The 20540-nt window shown below is 42.8% G+C and overlaps 1 protein-coding gene across 2 annotated transcripts; it reads left to right on the top strand.

Annotated features, from left to right (window-relative positions):
- Positions 1–17: 17 nt before the first annotated feature.
- On the top strand, positions 18–19910 carry LOC110501738 (succinate--CoA ligase [ADP-forming] subunit beta, mitochondrial). 2 transcript variants are annotated; one of them, XM_021579490.3, is made up of 11 exons: positions 18–212; positions 1195–1381; positions 7249–7348; positions 7433–7595; positions 8360–8488; positions 9972–10110; positions 13486–13647; positions 13769–13911; positions 14796–14916; positions 16858–16946; positions 17623–19910. In XM_021579490.3, the coding sequence occupies exons 1-11, from the start codon at positions 129–131 to the stop codon at positions 17695–17697; spliced, it is 1392 nt and encodes a 463-aa protein (XP_021435165.1). In that variant the 5' UTR covers positions 18–128; the 3' UTR covers positions 17698–19910. The 2 variants fall into 2 exon arrangements, with proteins under 2 accessions (XP_021435165.1, XP_021435166.1); XM_021579491.3 differs by having other exon boundaries at positions 35–613.
- Positions 19911–20540: the final 630 nt, after the last annotated feature.

Raw genomic sequence — 20540 nt, 5'->3', positions numbered from 1 at the left:
GTATGTATTTATAGCCTTGTCTTCAAATTGTGAAGACCATTGAATGTGAGCCAAGCCTATGCATGGGGCGCATGTTTTTTTTTTATGTCACTACGCATGCACCCAATTCGTTAGCTTGAGAAGGGAACATGGCGGCGTCCCTGATTTGCGGCCGATTGTCGGCTAGCCTGAGAAATTCTGGGGCAAGATCGACGCGTAACACTGCATCCAAAGTAAGTTCTACCTTGACAAAAATTTTATGAAATCCCGCTGCCTGTACCTGTGATTATTTTTCTGCTGCACCATCTTCGAAGTCCCCGAGAAATGGGGTGAAATTTGACATTCGCTTATCTCCTTTGAGGTAGCTAGGAAACTGGCTCTTTTGGCTAACTAGCTACATAGCTAGCGAGCTAAACATTAGCAAACGTCGTTGCTTGTTTAGCAATGGAAAGACGAATGTATCAATCAGTACATGTATTTAAACAAGCTTATGGGGGTTCGGGGATTTGTTCGCAATAGCTTTTCGCTCACATACAGTACCAGTTAAGACAGTGACCTCCAACACAGCTGTCATAGACTAGAGACGATAGGACGGGGAGGTGCCAGGAGCGTCATGCCCATCGGGGGTACAGGGGTAAGTGCCCCCTCTGATTTGTCCTGTATAATAGCACTTAACAACTTTTTGCTTATATATATGATTATGACTAGATTGCAGGTAATAGTTGGTTCACGTGTTTGGAAAAAAAAGTTGTTCTAAGTTCTCCAGCCACCAAAGCATCCTCACATACTTTCTGCCTCCTTGGATTTTTGGGGTGCATGATGCCTCTGGGGGGTGAAGAGAGAGTATGCACCATCCAGGCTGTTTGTTCATGCTCACTTGCACTGACCAAGCTGACATTTTTAGAACCGAGTTCCATGTTTGAAAAAAACGAGTTTGATGTTGACATAATGATTGATTTGATGCCCAAATGACGTTTAATGTGTACCTCTTTCATATCTGCAAACTTACAGTATTGCACACATCTACTCCACATTTTTTGTTGTGTGTATGTGCCCTTTTTTGTATTTTTTGTGTGGCTATTCTTATTCAGTGTCCTTTCACAGAGCGCTATGTACTCTCCCTGACATATGAGTAGGTACTGTCATGTTACTGCATCATGTACCCCCCTACAACTTTTTCTCTCCTCTATCCCCCTCTGCCCCCCCTCTCTCCAGGTGCTGGGTGGTTCCTCCGGCCTTCTTGGGGCTCAGCAGCAGCCCTCCCACCTTCAGCAGCAGCAGAGAAACCTCTCCCTGCATGAGTACATGAGCATCGGCCTGCTCAAAGAGGCTGGCGTCTGTGTGCCCGAGGGCAAGGTTGCCAGCTCACCCGATGAAGCCTACTCTGTTGCCAAGGAGATTGGTAAGCCATGCCTTAATAGGATGTGGTCAAATTAATTTGAGTAGGCTAACTTGGGGGTGCGTGCATAGTCCCCTCCTGTACTCCCTATTCACCCACGTCTGCGTGGCCAAACCCGACTCCAACACCATCAAGTTTGCTGACGACACAACGGTGGTAGGCCTGATCACCGACAACGATGAGACAGCCTATAGGGAAGAGGTCAGAGACTGCCAGGACACCATCCTCTTCCTCAACGTGACCAAGACAAAAGAGATGATGTGGACTGCAGGAAAATCGGGTGCAAAAGCACCCATTTACATTGACGGCTGTAGAGTGGGTCGAGAGTTTCATGTTCCTTGATGTCCACATCACCAACAAACTATTATGATCCAAACTAGAGGTCGACCGATTAATCGGAGTGGCCGATTTAATTAGGGCCGATTTCAAATTTTCATAACAATCGGAAAATTGTATTTTTGGGCGCCGATTTTTATTTTTATACCTTTATTTAACTAGGCAAGCCAGTTAAGAACACATTCTTATTTTCAGTGACGGCCTAGGAACGGTGGGTTAACTGCCTTGATCAGGGGCAGAACGACAGATTTTCACCTTGTCAGCTCGGGGATCCAATCTTGCAACCTTACAGTTAACTAGTCCAACGCAATATCGACCTGCCTCTCTTGTTGCACTCCACAAGGAGTAAGCAGTAAGCGAATGCAGTAAGCCAAGGTAAGTTGCTAGCTAGCATTAAACTTATCTTATAAAACACCATCAATCATAATCACTAGTTAACTACACATGGTTGATGATATTACTAGATATTATCTAGCGTGTCCTGCGTTGCATATAATCTGACTGAGCATACAAGTATCTGACTGAGCGGTGGTAGGCAGAAGCAGGCGCGCGTAAACATTCATTCAGACAGCACTTTTGTGCATTTTGCCAGCAGCTCTTCGTTGTGCGTCAAGCATTGCACTGTTTATGACTTCAAGCCTATCAACTCCCGAGATGAGGCTGGTGTAACCGAAGTGAAATGGCTAGCTAGTTAGCGCGCGCTAACTAGAGGAACGGAAGCTATACTGTTACACTGGCAATACTAAAGTGCCTATAAGAATTAGTCAATAGTCAAAGGTTAATGAAATACAAATGGTATAGAGGGAAATAGTCCTATAATTCCTATAATGACTACAACCTAAAACTTCTTACCTGGGAATATTGAAGACTCATGTTAAAAGGAACCACCAGCTTTCATATGTTCTCATGTTCTGAGCAAGGAACTGAAACGTTAGCTTTCTTACATAGCACATATTGCACTTTTACTTTCTTCTCCAACACTTTGTTTTTGCATTATTTAAACCAAATTGAACATGTTTCATTATTTACTTAAATTGATTTTATTGATGTATTATATTAAGTTAAAATAAGTGTTCATTCAGTATTGTTGTTATTTCAAATGTTTTTTAAAAATCGGCATCGGCTTTTTGGTCCTCCAATAATCGGTATCGGCGTTGAAAAATCATTGATCGACCTCTAGTCCAAACACACCAAGACAGTTGTGAAGAGGGCACGACAATGTCTTTTCCCCCCCAGGAGACTGAAAAGATATGGCATGGGTACCCAGATCCTCAAAGTTTTACATCTGCACCATCGAGAGCATCCTGACCGGTTGCATCACTGCTTGGTGTGGCAACTGCTTGGCATCCAAGCGTAAGGTGCATACAGCCCAGTAGATCACTGGACCGCAGTCACCCAGGTCATAGACTGCTCTCTTCTACCGCACGGCAAGTGGTACCGGAGTGCCAACTCTAGGTCCAAAAGGCTCCTTAACAGCTTCTATCCTCAAGTCATAAGACTGCTGAACAATTAATCAAATGGTCACATGGACTATTTGCATTTCTTGTTTTTACACTGCTGCTACTACGGGTTTGTTATCTATGCATAGTCACTTTAACAATACCTACATGTACAAATTCCTTGACTAACCTGTACCCCCGCACATTGACTCGGTACCTGAACCCCCTGTATATAGCATAATTCATTGGATGCCTACTCGTCTGGTCTGTGTTTCTTTCACGCCTGCTATGTTAGGTTATTGTGGGGCAGAAAGAGAGTGAGATGGGATGGAAGAAGGCGCGATAGAAAACAGTTTATTTTCGTGAGATGCGGTATCTCTACCTGAAAATACACAATCTAAGTGATTGGTAGTTGGTATTCAGCAGTCATAAAAGTTTTCCTTATTTACTTTTAAGAATTACTAAAATAGAGATTTTGTCAGACATCATAGGCAGCCGCTCTATAGAGATGAGATGATGACTTGGAATTAAATGATAAAGTCATCAAATAAAACAAATGTAATAGACAACAATTAAAATAATTGTATTTTTTGTAATGTTAATAAGTGATAAGCAGTATTGGGCAGTCAGTACTCAGTACCATCATCTGATTTTATTGTTTTATTCTGTGTTACAGCATTCAACCCACGTCATGCATAGTGCATTTCATGTTTAAAAAAATATATATATATATAATATATAAAAAATCATAATCCAAACCGACCTCAAAGGCACTAATCAGTCAGCACTACTGAGTAAGATATGTTGTCAGAGTGGGCTGTAGGCCTATACTGTAATCTAGGGATTTCTCTGTATCATCGTAGTGCCATAGTAAGAGGTCAGAGAGAACGTCTGGAAGTTTATAATATCTTATAAGAATTCAAAAGGCACAAAGACGGCCCTAAAACGGCACTTAGTAGCTTTAATTACTAACGAAAACCAGCATCTGTTGACTGTACCTGATCCAAAACTTCGATACTTCTCATACTAATAGCCTGTTCTCCATATTATATCTTCTTTGTAAATGGTGAGCCAACATGTTTTCAACATTTATCAAGTTTGAAGTTTTATTAGGCGTATGTACAGGATACGGATGGTATACATTGTCCAACAAATAGTTTATTATTATAATATATATGCACTGCTCCAAAAAATAAAGGGAACACTAAAATAACACATCCTAGATTTGAATGAATTAAATATTCTTATTAAATACTTTTTTCTTTACATAGTTGAATGTGCTGACAACAAAATCACACAAATTATCAATGGAAATTAAATGTATCAACCCATGGAGGTCTGGATTTGGAGTCACACTCAAAATTAAAGTGGAAAACCACACTACAGGCTGATGCAACTTTGATCTAATGTCCTTAAAACAAGTAAAAATGAGGCTCAGTAGTGTGTGTGGCCTCCACGTGCCTGTATGACCTCCCTACAACGCCTGGGCATGCTCCTTATGAGGTGGCGGATGGTCTCCTGATGGATCTCCTCCCAGACCTGGACTAAAGCATGGACTAAAGGATGGAGCGAGACATGATGTGCTCAATTGGATTCAGGTCAGGGGAACGGGCGGGCCAGTCCATTAGCATCAATGCCTTCCTCTTGCAGGAACTGCTGACACACTCCAGCCACATGAGGTCTAGCATTGTCTTGCATTAGGAGGAACCCAGGGCCAACCGCACCAGCATTTGGTCTCACAAGGGGTCTGAGGATCTCATCTCGGTACCTAATGGCAGTCAGGCTACCTCTGGCGAGCACAAAGAAATGCCACCCCACACCATGACTGACCCACCGCCAAACCGCCAAACCGGTCATGCTGGAGGATGTTACAGTTAGCAGAACGTTCTCCACGGCGTCTCCAGACTGTCATGTCTGTCACATGTGCTCAGTGTGAACCTGCTTTCATCTGTGAAGAGCACAGGGCGCCAGTGGCGAATTTGTCAATCTTGGTGTTCTCTGGCAAATGAAAAACGTCCTGCACGGTGTTGGGCTGTAAGCCCAACCCCCACCTATGGACGTCGGGCCCTCATACCACCCTCATGGAGTCTGTTTCTGACCATTTGAGCAGACACATACACATTTGTGGCCTGCTGGAGGTCATTTTGCAGGGCTCTGGCAGTGCTCCTCCTGCTCCTCCTTGCACAAAGGCGGAGGTAGCGGTCCTGCTGCTGGGTTGTTGCCCTCCTACGGCCTCCTCCACGTCTCCTGATGTACTAGCCTGTCTCCTGGTAGCGCCTCCATGCTCTGGACACTACGCTGACAGACACAGCAAACCTTCTTGCCACAGCTCGCATTGATGTGCCATCCTGGATGAGCTGCACTACATGAGCCACTTGTGTGGGTTGTAGACTACGTCTCATGCTACCACTAGAGTGAAAGCACCGCCAGCATTCAAAAGTGACCAAAACATCAGCCAGGAAGCATAGGAACTGAGAAGTGGTCTGTGGTCCACACCTGCAGAACCACTCCTTTATTGGGGGTATCTTGCTAATTGCCTATAATTTCTACCTGTTGTCTATTCCATTTGCACAACAGCATGTGAAATTTATTGTCAATCAGTGTTGCTTCCTAAGTGGACAGTTTGATTTCACAGAAGTGTGATTGACTTGGAGTTACATTGTGTTGTTTAAGTGTTCCCTTTATTTTTTGGAGCAGTGTATATATATCTATTTTTAAATACCTTTTAATTTAACTAGGCAAGTCAGTTAAGAACAAATTCTTATTTACAATGATTGCCTACATTGGCCAAACACGGATAACGCTGGGCCAATTCTGCTCCGCCCTATGGCACTCCCAATCACGGCTGGTTGTGATCCAGCCTGGAAGCAAACCAGAGTGTCTGTAGTGATGTCTCAGGCACTGAGATGCAGTGCCTTAGACTGCTGCACCACTCGGGAGCCCCAAATGCTAACTTGCAAGTTCCTTCTTGACAATGCAACAACAATGAGAAATAATAAAAGTTAAGTATACGAACATAGTCTCATGTTATGTTAAAATACTTACCTGTCCCTTTAGGGGCTTGGGGGGGGTGTACCATTGTTATGGGGCATTCTGGTGTGTGTGACTGCTCATCTGCATTTGCGAATCAGCAAAAGTGATTTGAATCAAATCGGAGTTAACAAATCGAAATCGAATCTATTCAAATCTTTGGAGTCAGCCCTAGTGTACTTTCTTGTTACTTTGAAAATGGCATGTATACACATTCACCCAAATATCTCTGGACTAATCTGAGAGTGCTGCACACAGAACCTGTAGCCTACATCTGACATGGTGTGACCCTTGGCCTTGTTTAGGGTGTTTTTAATAGCCTCTGAGGCGGCAGTAGAGACTACAGTCTAAACATAACACTGAACCCAAGGCTATCAGTTAACACTTCTGCAGCCTGCTGTGCTCAGCTGGACACACAGTAACCTGTTTACACCTATCAGTGCTTCCTTTTCCTCAGGGGCCAGTGTCATGGAATTACTCTACTCTTGGACTAGCCTTTTTGATAAATGGCATTGCTCTGGACTAGGGATATTATTTTAATTTGATTCAAACTAGTGTTTATTATATGTTAATGAAATCAAAATGTCCTCCCAGGCTTTACATAGATGTTTTAGGCATGTCATTTTTATGTAGCCTACTCTGTAACTAACTGTAATGGTGTGTTGTCTAACTTTGTTAATATGTTACTATACTAGATCAATAAAGTTAAATCATCTCTGACCTACTGAATTCCTCTGTGGTAATGAGTAGGGCTAAACATGATGTAGAACAATGTATCCATTCACTGTGTAACTTACTCGATGCTAACACAGTTTTCTGGTTGTGGATACAGATTAACTTGACAATGTCCAGAAGTAGCCTAGTCATTTAGGGCCATGAGTGCATGCCTTTGCTAGAAAGGTTGTGTTAGGCAGTGTATGCACTGACAATGTTTTTTGTAGTTTGTACATCTGCATTATTATCGGTCTGTGTGTGTAATTGGCAGTGGAGTGTTGGGCTTAGTCTGTAACTGCTACGGTCTCTTTCTCCCTCGTGTGTGTGTGTGTGTGTGGGTGGGTGTCTCAGGCACCAAGGATCTAGTGGTGAAGGCTCAAGTGTTGGCTGGAGGCCGAGGCAAAGGCACCTTCGAGGGAGGTCTGAAGGGAGGAGTGAAGATTGTCTACTCGTGAGTGTCCGAGAGAACTCCTCTCAAACTGCACCCATTTCTACTCTGTGTCAATTCTTCTGTCTCTCTTCCCCTCTCCTACAGTCCAGAGGAGGCCCGGGACATCTCCTCTCAGATGATTGGTCGTAAGCTGTACACCAAGCAGACAGGCGAGCAGGGCCGTATCTGTAACCAGGTGTTCATCTGTGAGCGCAGGTACCCCCGCAGGGAGTACTACTTCGCCATCACCATGGAGAGATCCTTCCAGGTGAGGCCATTCCCGCCCCTTCACGCCTCTCAGGTGACAACAGCTGATAAATCACCCTCAGCCATTCTGGGTCAGGCTGTCAGATTTGACATATTGGGCAGCTGTTATTCTTGATTTTGAATGTTGATTGTGTTGGATGGTCCCACTAGATGGCGTAGTGGTAAAGGACATGGCCGTGGACATGTTGTAATACTTGTGCTCCGTGGGACTTGCTTGGCCAGCTGCTGTTATAGCTCTGTTCTCTAAATAGGATAATGAGACACCCGTTGTCATTGAGAATTTGAAGACCAATGGATCAATTCGATCGTTTGTTACATTTATTTATGATAGCCCAGGTACTATTAGGTTAACTATTTAATATCTATATTGACCCTTTTTGCACAACTCTTTTTACTCATCACATATGCTGCTGCTTTTTATTATCTATCCAGTCACTTTAGCCCTACCTTTATGTATCTACCTCAATTACATTGTACCCCTGCAGTACCACTGTAATGGTATATATAGCCAAGTTATTGTTACTCATTGTGTAATTCCTTGTGTTATTATTTTTTTATTTTTCTCTCTACATTGTTGGGAAGGGCCCGTAAGTAAGCATTTCACTGTTAGTCTACACCTGTTGTTTACGAAGCATGTGACAAATACAATTTGATTTGCTGTGAGACCTATGTTCCATTAATTTGCTTTTTTTTAGTTTGATTGCCACTCAATGAATGTGGAAAATGATTGGTACTCATAATCTCTCGGCCCCTCCCTCTGAACAGGGCCCCGTGTTGATTGGCAGCTCTCAGGGGGGCGTGAACATCGAGGATGTGGCAGCGGAGAATCCCGACGCCATTGTGAAGGAGCCAATCGACATCATGGAGGGAATCAAGATGGAACAAGCTGTTTCGGTACAGTTGAGATCGGGTTGTAAAAATACCTCTTGATTTGTCTTTCAGTGTCTTAGATCCCAGGAAACATTACCTATCCTGGTAAATAAACAATACTCCACCTGATTTTAAAACTAGCTATTTTGGTCCATGTTTAAACAAACAACTTGCAGTAACATTTATTTTCAAATTAGGTCTGTTTTGAGTTTCTCTCTAAAGACAAGGGCCTCAGAACCTTATTAGTTAGGCATGTCCCCTAGTTAGGCAGTGTAATATCTTTAAACATCAGGTTTTGACTTTGATATGCTCAGTCAACATTGCATCTCACACACTACATGTGTCTTAGAGTGCCTGCAATGTTACCATGACCTGCCAATGTCTCTCACATTCACTATAAATCTAATTATTTATATAGCCCTTCTATATAGCCCCCCTTATATCAGCTGATATCTCAAAGTGCTGTACAGAAACCCAGCCTAAAACCCCAAACAGCAAGCAAAGCAGGTGTAGATGTACGGTGCCTAGGAAAAACTCCCTAGAAAGGCCGAAACCTAGAGAGGAACCAGGCTATGAGGGGTGGCCAGTCCTCTTCTGGCTGTGCCGGGTGGAGATTATAACAGAACATGGCCAAGATGTTCAAATGTTCATAAATGACCAACATGGTCAAATAATAATAATCACAGTAGTTGTTGTGGGTGCAACAATTCAGCACCTCAGGAGTAAATGTCAGTTGGCTTTTCATAGCCAATCATTGAGAGTATCTCTACCGCTCCTGCTGTTTCTAGAGAGTTGAAAACAGCAGGTCTGGGACAGGTAGCACGACCGGTGAACAGGTCAGGGTTCCATAGCCGCAAGTAGAACAGTTGAAACTGGAGCAGCAGCACGGCCAGGTGGACTGGGAATAGCAAGGAGTCATCACGCCAGGTAGTCCTGAAGAATGGTCCTAGGGCTCAGGTCTCCGAAAGAGAGAATTAGAGAGAGCATACTTAAATTCACACAGGACATCGGATAAGACAGAAGAAATACTCCACATATAAGACTGACCCTAGCCCCCCGACACAAACTACTGCAGCATAAATACTGGAGGCTGGGTCAGGAGACACTGTGGCCCCATCTGATGATACCCCCGGACAGGGCCAAACACCTGCCCCACCCACTTTGCCAAAGCACAGCCCCCACACAACTAGAGGGATATCTTCAACCACCAACTTACCATCCTGAGACAAGGCCGAGTATAGCCCACAAAGATCTCCGCCACGGCACAACCCAAGGGGGGCGCCAACCCAGACTATACCCCTCATTATCATTTGTTCCTGCTCTTCTTCAACTCCTCTCACCTTCAATTGAATTCAAGTGTTTTACAAGCTGGTAATAGATTTCTAAATGTTGCTAAAGTAGAAATAAATGACAAACAATGTAGATTTGAAGAACTGATATTGATACATTTCTTTCTTTTGCTCCCTCGCTCTTTTCTCTGTCTTCTCTGTCTTCGCTCTCTCTCCAGATTGCCACAAAGATGGGCTTCCCTGCTGCTCTGATTGACGACGCAGCTGCTAACATAATCAAGCTCTACAACGTCTTCATGAAGTTTGACGCCTCCATGCTGGAGATCAACCCCATGGTGGAGGACGCCTCTGGCCAGGGTACACATACACTTGCTTTTCGTTCCTAGTGATGTTGTTAGTCACGCCAGTGTGAAGAGCTGGGTGAGAGTGTGTTGCTTGGTTGGAGGCTTCTCCCATTGATCTATGACTCAGTCAATCATTCTCATTAACACACTCCCAGTGAAAAACCCTAGTGTGAATCACTGCACTTTTAACTGATGGGCCAATTAGGCAGCTAAACCCCATGGTACTGAAGGAATGATGGCGTTATTGCACAACCAACTGTCTTCAACATCATAGCCATACATGGTAGAGTATGGTGACTGGGTCAAATAAGAGGCCTTATGTTAGCTTTGAAATGTAAAAGGCATTCCAGTGCTCATATGTACTTCGAATGACCTTGTGGTTATGGGCTGACTTGACCAACCCCAAACATACCAGGAGAGTTGATTGACAGTAGGAATGGCCAGTGCTGACCCTTTGACCCTACTACATTAGCAACATCTGTCAATAACCCAGATCTGTCCTTGACATGTACAGTACAGCCAACCATGGTTACACAGTAAAGCTATGTCACAGAACTATACTCAACAAAAATAAACGCAACATGTAAAGTGTTGATTTCATGAGCGGTAATAAAAGATCCCAGACATTTTTCATACACGTAAAAATATTATTTCTTTCAAAATTTGTGCACACATTTGTTTACAACCCTGTTAGTAAGAATGTATCCTTTGCCAAGATTGTCCATCCACCTGACAGGTGTGGCATATCAAGAAGCTGATTAAACAGCATGATCATTACAATGGCTATCACCGACTAAAAAAAATCTTGGTTGACCAAGAATTTTTTTCACCAATCGATTGGTTGAAATGTTAAACGGTGTATTTTTCCATATATAGACAAATCCTATGTGTTTTAATCAAATCAACTATTTGCACTGAGCTTGTCTGATGCTTTAAGCACACTGTTTTGATTAAGAGACAAATGTCTCGAGGGAGTCCGACCACAATTGATTTGATTGTGCCGGGCCTGGTTCAGACTTGCTGTGTTAAAAAAAAAGCAAGTGACTGTGTGACTAGCACCCGGTGTCTGTCTCTCCTTGCTGCAGTGACCACTACAGAATATCAGCAGTGTATCGCGCTGTCTGTGTTGTTGAAGCTGCAAAATAATTTTAGCTATTTCTGACTGAAAAGTTGTTACTGTAATCCCTAATTTGTTAAGGAAAAACATTTTCCTATTCCCTCAACCATTGCTCTCTTTACGTGAAACATGACCAATAGGGCGTGACCTATAGCATATCATAATCACATCAATAAATAGGTTATAACAAACTCTGAACACCATAACACGTGACAGAAAAATGGATGCAGAGGATGTGACAAATAAACAAAATGGGGTATGTGGTTTCTCAGTGGGTAAAGGGGAAGTCAGATATGTGGAATGAATGTGATCGTTGTAGAAAATACTGTAGATCAGGAAAAAGGAAGTAAGGAGCAAACGATGCGTGCATATTATGTGTGCCAAACAAGTGCTGTTAGATTAGAATATAATTTTTCTGACAGTTTGGAACAATGTAAACTATTAGACACTGGACAGAGGAACTCTGCCTAGAAGGCCAGTATCCAGGAGTCGCCTCTTCACTGTTGAGGCTCGTGTTTTGCGGGTACTATATAATGAAGATGCCAGTTGAGGACTTGTGAGGCGTCTGTTTCTCAGACTAGACACTAATGTGTCTAGTGTCTAGACTGACGAGTTTCAGAAGAAAGTTCTTTCTTTCTGGCCATTTTGAGCCTGTAATCGAATCCACAAATGCTGATGCTCCAGATACTCAACTAGTCTAAACAAGGCCCGTTCGTTTTATTGCTTCTTTAATCAGAACCGTTTTCAGCTGTGCTTACATAATTGCAAAAGGGTTTTCTTATGATCAATTAGCCTTTTAAAATGATACATTTGGATTATCTAACACAACATGCCATTGGAACACAGGAATGATGGTTGCTGATAATGGGCCTATGTAGATATTCCGTAACAAATCAGCTGTTTCCAGCTACAATAATCATTTACAACATTAACAATGTCTACACTGTATTTCTGATAAATTTGATGTTATTTTAATGAATGCAAAATTAGCTTTTCTTTCAAAAACAAGGACATTTCTAAGTGACCCCAAACTTTTGAACAGTACTGTTTATGGGTGATTTTGAAGCCAGACGGGTGTCTAGTACACCATGATTTGCATTTATTTATTTTGCTACTGCGTGACTAAAGAAATGTCAGTCGACAAACAGCCCATCGACCAAACAATTGTCCAGTCTACTAAATGGGGTCAACCCTAATCATTACACAGGTCCACCTTGTGCTGGGGACAATAAAAGGCCACTCTAAAATGTGTTGTTTTGTCACATAGCACAATGCCACAGATGTCTCATGTTTTGAGGGAGCATGTAATTGGCATGCTGACTGCAGGAATGTCCAACAGAGCTGTTGCCAGATCATTTTATGTTAATTTCTCTACCATAAGCCGCTTCCGATGTCGTTTTATAGAATTTGTCAGTTGTGTGGATGAGCAGTTTGCTGATGTCAACGTTGTGAACAGAATGCCCCGTGGTGGTGGGATTATGGTATGGGCAGGCATAAACTACTGACAAACTCAATTGCATTTTTATCGATGGCAATTTGAATGCACAGTGATACCGTGACGAGCTCCTGAGGCTAATTGTCGTGCCATTTATCTGCAGCCATCACCTCCATGTTTCAGCATGATAATGCATGGCCCATGTTGCAAGGATCTGTACACAATTCCTGGAAATGGAAAATGCCCCTGTTCTTCCATGGCCTGAATACTCACCAGACATGTTACCCATCGAGCATGTTTGGTTTGCTCTGGATCGCCGTGTACAGCAGCGTGTTCCAGTTCTCGCCAATATCAAGCCACTTTGCACAGCCATTGAATAGGAGTGGGACTACATTCCACAGGTCACAATCAACAGCCTAATCAACTATCTGCGAAGGAGATGCATGAGGCAAATGGATACTTACTGGTTTTCTGATCCACACCCCTACTTTTCTTTTTAAGGTATCTGTGACAACATTTGTATTCCCAGTCATGTGAAATCCATAGATTGGGGCGTAATGATTTTTTTTTTTTTCAATTGACTGATTTCCTTATATGAACTGTAACTCAGTAAAATCTTTGAAATTGTTGAATGTTGCGTTTTTATATTTTTGTTCAGTATAGATAATCTGTTGCACCTTGGACCAGGCATTGGAAAATGTTCCCTCCAAGTACAAACGGACATCTGCCTCTGGCTTTGTTGTAATGAAGTTACAGGGTCATTAGGTTTTTGTCACCAAATGATGATGTCAGCCATCTTGGGCTCAGCCTCTGTCTCCTGTGTGTCTCTCTGACAGTGATGTGCATGGACGCCAAGATCAACTTTGACTCGAACGCAGCATATCGCCAGAAGAAGGTGTTTGACATGCAGGACTGGACCCAGGAGGATGCCAGGGACCGACAGGCAGCCAAGGCTGACCTCAACTACATTGGCCTGGACGGATCCATCGGGTGTCTGGGTGAGTGCCACAACACACCCAACACTGCTTCACAGCACCACACACCTAGCTTTATAGTAGCAGTAGTGATAAAAATAAAATAAAAATGTATATTCACTCTATATTCTCTGTGTTTGTGTAGTGAACGGGGCTGGTCTTGCCATGGCCACCATGGACATCATCAAGCTGCATGGTGGCACGCCCGCCAACTTCCTGGACGTGGGGGGCGGAGCTACAGCCCACCAGGTGATGGAGGCCTTTAAACTCATCACATCTGACAGGAAGGTAAGGACTGGGAATGGGGGACACTTACCACTGTAACACCTAGCATCTCTGGTTGTCATTGAAGAAGCATTAATCTGCAGTAGGCACTCACTTCTCACTGTGGCACCAATAAGCACAGACATGTCAAGTGTTCCACAGTCCTTCACCCTGACCTCTATTCCCAACTGGAACGGGATAGCTGGGTATCTAGAGCAGTAGTAGCCTGCAGTTGATACTATTGATGTTTTGATAGAGTTAGGGGGTAGGGATTCATTAGGAATTCCTGATGTTTGGACCTTCAGGTAGGTTACGGTTGTATAAAGTAACTTTTCAGTACACACATCCCCTAGTTAGTAGGTGTATCTTTTGACAGACATTAGTCTGGAGTTACCTGAAGATATCAGTAGGATAGCTCACTCGGAGGGTGTGGTTTACTACTGGTGGAACCTATTGGGTGACATTTAACTGTGGGATTTTGAATGGGGGAGGACTTTAGAGGGAGTACAGGGAGGGTTCTAACCTGCTGTGTGACATACAGTTAGTCATTCATTCATTCATTGATGGGTGAGTAGGTTTTTGATAGATGGTTATAAGCTCTCATGGGAGATTTGTGGTCCCATTGCTGTGTTGACACCTGCTTAGTGTGGTCCTAGTGGTGTCTGTGGTTTATTATGGAGCCTCAGTAATGGTGTGGTATTTATACGTGTTAATTTAAACCACTACAGTTTTATAATACACATTACATTTACAGTGTGATCTTGATTTTGTTGAAGTTATATATTTTTTTTTTTTAAGGTTTGGTTATTGTTCCTGTATGAATTTGTGATTGCTTGGTTTTTGGTCTTCTATGGTCAATATCTTCGTTTATGCTTTCATGGTCAACTTCTTTGGTTTGTGGTCCTCAGGTGCAGGCCATCCTTGTGAACATCTTTGGTGGCATCATGAGGTGTGACATCATCGCTCAGGGCATCATCATGGCTGTTACAGACCTGGACCTGAAGATCCCCATTGTGGTGCGGTTACAAGGTGAGACTGACCTCCCTTATACCGTCAAGCACGAGGTAGCCAGCACAATAGCAGCTTGGCATGACCACCCTGTGGCAATTACAGTGAAAACTATTTTAGCTTTGTTATATAGGCTACTACACTGCCATTTTGGCGCACATACTGGGCTGGGAGAGAGGTAGGGGGCGACAGTGGAGCGTGGCATTTTAAAGGTCAACGAGCAAGCAGCCTGTCAGGATTAGGCTCTTCTAGTACTTCCCCACACACACTAGTGATGTGAGGGTAAAAAATTGATACAGTTGCATATCGGGATGTTATTTTTTACGATTTACTATCGCAATATTATTTTTCCTTCATAGCTTGTTCTCTATCTTTTTTTAAATAAGGTACCAATTTGTTTTCAGCATTTATTTCAAATGTGTTTTCTCATGGCTCACTTTCTGCAGCAGACATGGTGAGCAATATGTTTAGAACATCGAATCGCAATACATATAGAATTGTGAGAATTGCAATGCATATTGTATTGGACCTAAGTATCACATAATACCGGCACTATGGGACCCTGTAGCTCCCAGCCTCTCCCTTCTGGACATGTTTGAAACACACAAGGACAAATAGAATGTGCGAAGTTATACAGAACTCAATCACTCATAAACTAAATGTAATTGTACTAAAATTATTTCCTTCACAAACGGTTTAGTAATGTATAATGAACTTTCACAAATTAGACTTCTAATTTATTTAGTCTGCTATTTTAAATGCTTTTGTAATCATGATGCAGGGTTATTATTCCAATTGTCTAGACCTGGTATTCCCAGGGCTACTCGCAATGCCGTCGGGGGTACGCCAAATAAAAAAATGTGATTCACATTTTTAAAAATGTATAATTTTTTTTTTTAACGTTAAAATTTTTTTCTTCACATTTTCAAACAGATAATTTATATTTTCAAACTGGGCTATACATTTGGGTGAGGTTTTTTCTTGCCTGAATAGCCTCGTTTCACTGCCTAAAATGAAACCATCTAGTGTTCAGGGAAACAACAACACAATGTCAAATACAGGTAGTCTAGTCAAATAATTAACATCAATCACATTAACCGTTACTTTCTCGCTGGTATTCCACTAACGGTTTGTCTGTAGCCAAACTTAGCTGCTGCTCATGTTGGTGTCTGTACTGATGGCACAAACGCCATAACAGGGAGACATAGTGGAGTGGTAACGTACGCGCAAGCAATTGCTCCCAACGCCACTTGGGTACACTGCAGCATCCACGGGAGGCTCTTGCTGCCAAGGGAATGCCTGACAGCTTGAAATACGTTTTGGACACTACAGTGAAAATGGTTAGCTTTGTTAAAGCAAGGCCCCTAAACTGTGTATTATTTGTACTATGCAATGATATGGGCAGCGACCATAATGCTTTTACAACATACAGAAGAAGTGCGCTGGTTATGAAGGGGTAAAGTATTGACACGTTTTTTAAAATTGAGAGACAAGTTTAATTTTCACTTGTCTGACCGCTTGCATGATGATGAAGTTTCTCACACAACTGGCCTATCTGGGTGATGATTTTTCTCACCTGAATGATCTGAATCTTGGATTACAGGGACTCTGTGCAACTATATTCAATGTGTAGGACAAAATTGAGTCTATTATTAAGAAGTTGCAGCTGTTCTCTGACTGCATTAACAAGGACAACACACAGGTCTTTCCATCATTGTATGATTTTTTTGTGTGCAACTGAACTCAAGCTTTACGGACAATGTCAAATGTGATATAGCGAAGCACCCGAGTGAGTTGGGTGCACAATTATAAATTACGGATGACACAAATAACTGGATTTGTTATCCCTTTCATGCCCTGCCTCCCTCCAGTCCACTTACTGATATCTGAGCTATATAAAAGAGAACCAAAGAGCTTTCTAAAAGATCAGGATTCCTTCAGCCTCATTCTGTTATGTTTCAGGATCCAGAGTGGATGATGCCAAAGCTTTGATTGCCGCTAGCCCACTGAAGCTCCTGGCCTGTGATGATCTGGACGAGGCCGCTAGAATGGTACACACACCTCTCTACCTCTACCCCTCTAAGCACCCGGTCTGGTTTATGTAGGGTGGTGTGTGTGTGTGGTACAGTAGGTCTATGTGAAGTGTGTGAATGTGAAAAGGAATGTCAGGAACTGTTTGAGGTGTGTGTGAGGGCAGTGTGTAAAAATGTGTGTGAGACGAGGGTCACCAGCAGGGTTGAATGTGTGTGTGTGTGCGCGTGGGGTGTGTGTCAATTGACACCGTCAGGGTATAGTGACAGTTTTTAAACCCAGTTCTTCGCCATCTTGACTGGTTGAAGTGACACTGCCTGAGTTTTATGGCTTTGATTTCTGGCAGAGCTAGCAGCAGTGACATTGAGTCAGAGCAGAGGCCCCCTTTCTCTCATCTCACCCCTCCATCTATCTTTCCCTCTACCACTAGTCTGGCTTTGCTCTCACTGACTCCCACTATCTCTCCTCTCCACTCGCTCTCCTTTGTTTTTGGAGTGTTTTACACCCAAAAGAGACAAGCATCAGTTAGCCAGCACAATGGCAGCTTGGCATGACCACCCTGTGGCAGTTACAGCCCCCCGCAATTAAAACTATTCACTTTTAGTGTTTTTGTCTGTTTTATAATGATATCACTCATATAGTTCCCTTCTGCTGTGCTTCTGTTTAAAGTATTCTCTCTCTGTTTCCTCTTTGCAGGTTGTAAAGCTTTCTGAAATTGTGTCGCTGGCTCAGGAGGCTCATGTGGACATCTCTTTCCAGCTGCCACTCTAAGCCATGTCCCTTGACTCTATGACCCCATCTGAACCCTGACACCCCACCCCTTGAACAACAAGAAGAGCCTCTCATTACTGAGCGAATACTCCAATACAACACAGCCCACCAACTTCTGTTAGTTCTGTTTCTCTCTCTCTCTCTCTCTCTGTGGCAAGGCTCCAAAATACACACACACATACAGGTAACTGCCAAATTAAAGGAAACTAAGTAAATGAGGGATACAAAGTTGCCTGGCAACCCAGACTCTTTGCTCGTGCCAAACGCTATGCCACGCCCACGAACGTTAGTTTCTTCACTGCAAAGAGTCTGGATCTGAGTACCTTCCCGACCCTTCATCAAATGCGAACACATTCAGGGTCGTCTGATTGGTCCAGAAACCGATGATATGAGCCAGAACACACGTGTGTAAAGCTGCAGTTTGAAAATGTCATTGACTTTAGCTAATCTCTACTTTCCTCACTCGGTTTTGTTGTGTGAAGGGGCTTCCTACTGTGGCTTGTCGGTTTGTTTAAGCGCACTTATCAGATTAGACACTGGGGGCGCTCCTCCAGATTAGTCCAGTATTATTCGCTCTGTTGTGTTGCTTTTTCCCCCGTGAGGAGAGAATGGTTTTGGTTACTTCCTCATCAACCCTCTGGCCACCTCTCTCCCTCAGCTCCCACAATGCATAGCACTACTTATAACGCACAAACCCCCAACCTTTCTCTTTCCTGGGAGAAAGTGGTGTTTCTATCTATTTACTGTAACTTGGGCTCTGAAGGTACAGCTAATTCCCCTTTGAAAATAGTTTATAGTCTTAAGTAGGAGGCAACGCAATGGGTATGTCTACAAGAATATGCTATACAATTAGCCATCAATTAAACACTTAGTTTAGAGGTAAAAACAAAGTACACAGTGTACAACAATAAAGAACGTCTTCCTAATTTTGAGTTGCACGCACATACAATCCATGTATCAAGGCTTAAAAATCCTTCTTTAACCTGTCTCCTCCCCTTCATCTACACTGATTGAAGTGGATTTAACAAGTGACATCATTAAGGGATCATAGCTTTCAGCTGGATTCACCTGGTCAGTCTGTCATAGAAAGAGCAGGCATTCTTAATATTTTGTCCTCAGTGTATATGTTACATTTACAACAATGCTCAAGAGACTTTTCACACCACATTCTTGCAATACTTAGTCAATAAACGCACATCTTAGGTTCCATGCTGGTATGGTTGAAAGAGGACTAATTACTGCAGGTGGGGGCATTTAAAGGGGTAACCCCGCCTCTCAGGTGGATGTGATCTGGTTGATTACTTTGACTGAGGTGTGTGACCAATAAGGAGCAGGCTCCCCTCCAGGAGGTAGGGGTTTTGTACACGGTTCATTCTCCTGGATCAGTGGGTTAGAGAGGGTTACTGCTGGATGCAATGTCACAGTCAGTCATAGCCCCCCCCCCCCCCCCCCCCTTAAGTCACCTGTCTGCCCCTGTAGGAGTGCCTTATATTGAGTGGTCTGAGAATGGGAGATGGGGTAAGAATTAGGGGGGGGGGTTATAGGGGAGGTGCCCATTGTAATGACAGCTGCTAGGTTGTGACACTGGACTAATACTTGGCAAACACTTCAGCTAAGAAAATAGTTTATGGAATGTAAATCACTCTTAGGAGTACCTCTTATGTCAATCATTTCATCTCCATGCAATTTCAAATGCATAGCTGAATAGTGGATTGTTCTGATTCTGGCGAGAGAAACTGACTCATACCTGGATAAAAGCATCGGAGGACTCCTTTACTCCTGAACTAGTAAGAGTTATTTGTGAGTGTTTAGTGTGTGTGATATCTAAACTACTGCTTATCTGGTTGACTGCATGTTTGTGTATTTGTCTCTTCCATCCCTTCTATCGGAGGGTCTCCTATATAATAGTCTGCCACCATGTCACAGGAACAACCTTTCTCACTCTGTTCAGGTACATATGATGACAAAAATGGGGGTGGGCTGTGTCCACTCAACTGTTAAAAGATTGTACTGTAGTTAAGGAGAAATAGAGAGAAGACTTATCTCCCTCCATTCCTCTGTATCTGTTACTCCCCAGCCCTCAGAACACAGAAACACACTTATTGTGAGTTGTAAGACATTTATTATATCTTGTAAATAACGAGACCGCTGTTCTCTTCTATAAAATATTTATGCTTCTCTTGGGGAGTAAAAAAATGAATAAATGGAGAACACAGACTTTGCTTCTTGTTTTAGTTTTTTGCAGCACTTCTACTTGCAGTGTGAAAGTTGTGTTTTACGTCTCCTTGTGGTTAGTTAGGTTGTGTTTGGCATTAGCCATGTCAACAAAAACAACAGAGGAATTGCGAAAGTGCAAATGTATATAATGACCAGGCTCATGTGACTCCAAATTAGCTTATATACTGTTGATATTAGCATAGTAGTGTTAGAATCTTTCAACATTTTCTACATGCCAGACTCTATGTATTGCAGTTGCATAACATATGTATAAACATTTCAGCCTCTATTCAAATTTCTGTTCTAACCAATAGAATCCAACTTTATTTTCTATCTCTAGAGCCACTGCGTGGATGCATACTGAGTTAAAACTGAATTGTGCACTGACAGAGCAGGGCTTACCTCCTGTTGCAAGCAGCAAGCAGTGTCTCTGGAGACGCACTTCAAGGAGAAATTAGACTTGAAGATTCTTGAAACTAGGGACCACCACATCATACCATAATGTGGAGTTAATAATACTGCCTTAATATTAGAGGTTCGCTTGAGTGGCTCTGCTTCTCTTTCTTTCTTTCAAACATTTTATTTCCCATACAGACAAAACCAACCATTTTAAAATAATAATAAAG

The sequence above is a fragment of the Oncorhynchus mykiss genome, chromosome 22, assembly GCF_057628025.1.
Source record: "Oncorhynchus mykiss isolate SJ-2025 chromosome 22, ASM5762802v1, whole genome shotgun sequence".
Classification (NCBI taxonomy): Eukaryota; Metazoa; Chordata; class Actinopteri; order Salmoniformes; family Salmonidae; genus Oncorhynchus; species Oncorhynchus mykiss.
Note: the sequence above shows the minus strand (reverse complement) of the source record. Positions and strands in the feature narration are given on the sequence as shown.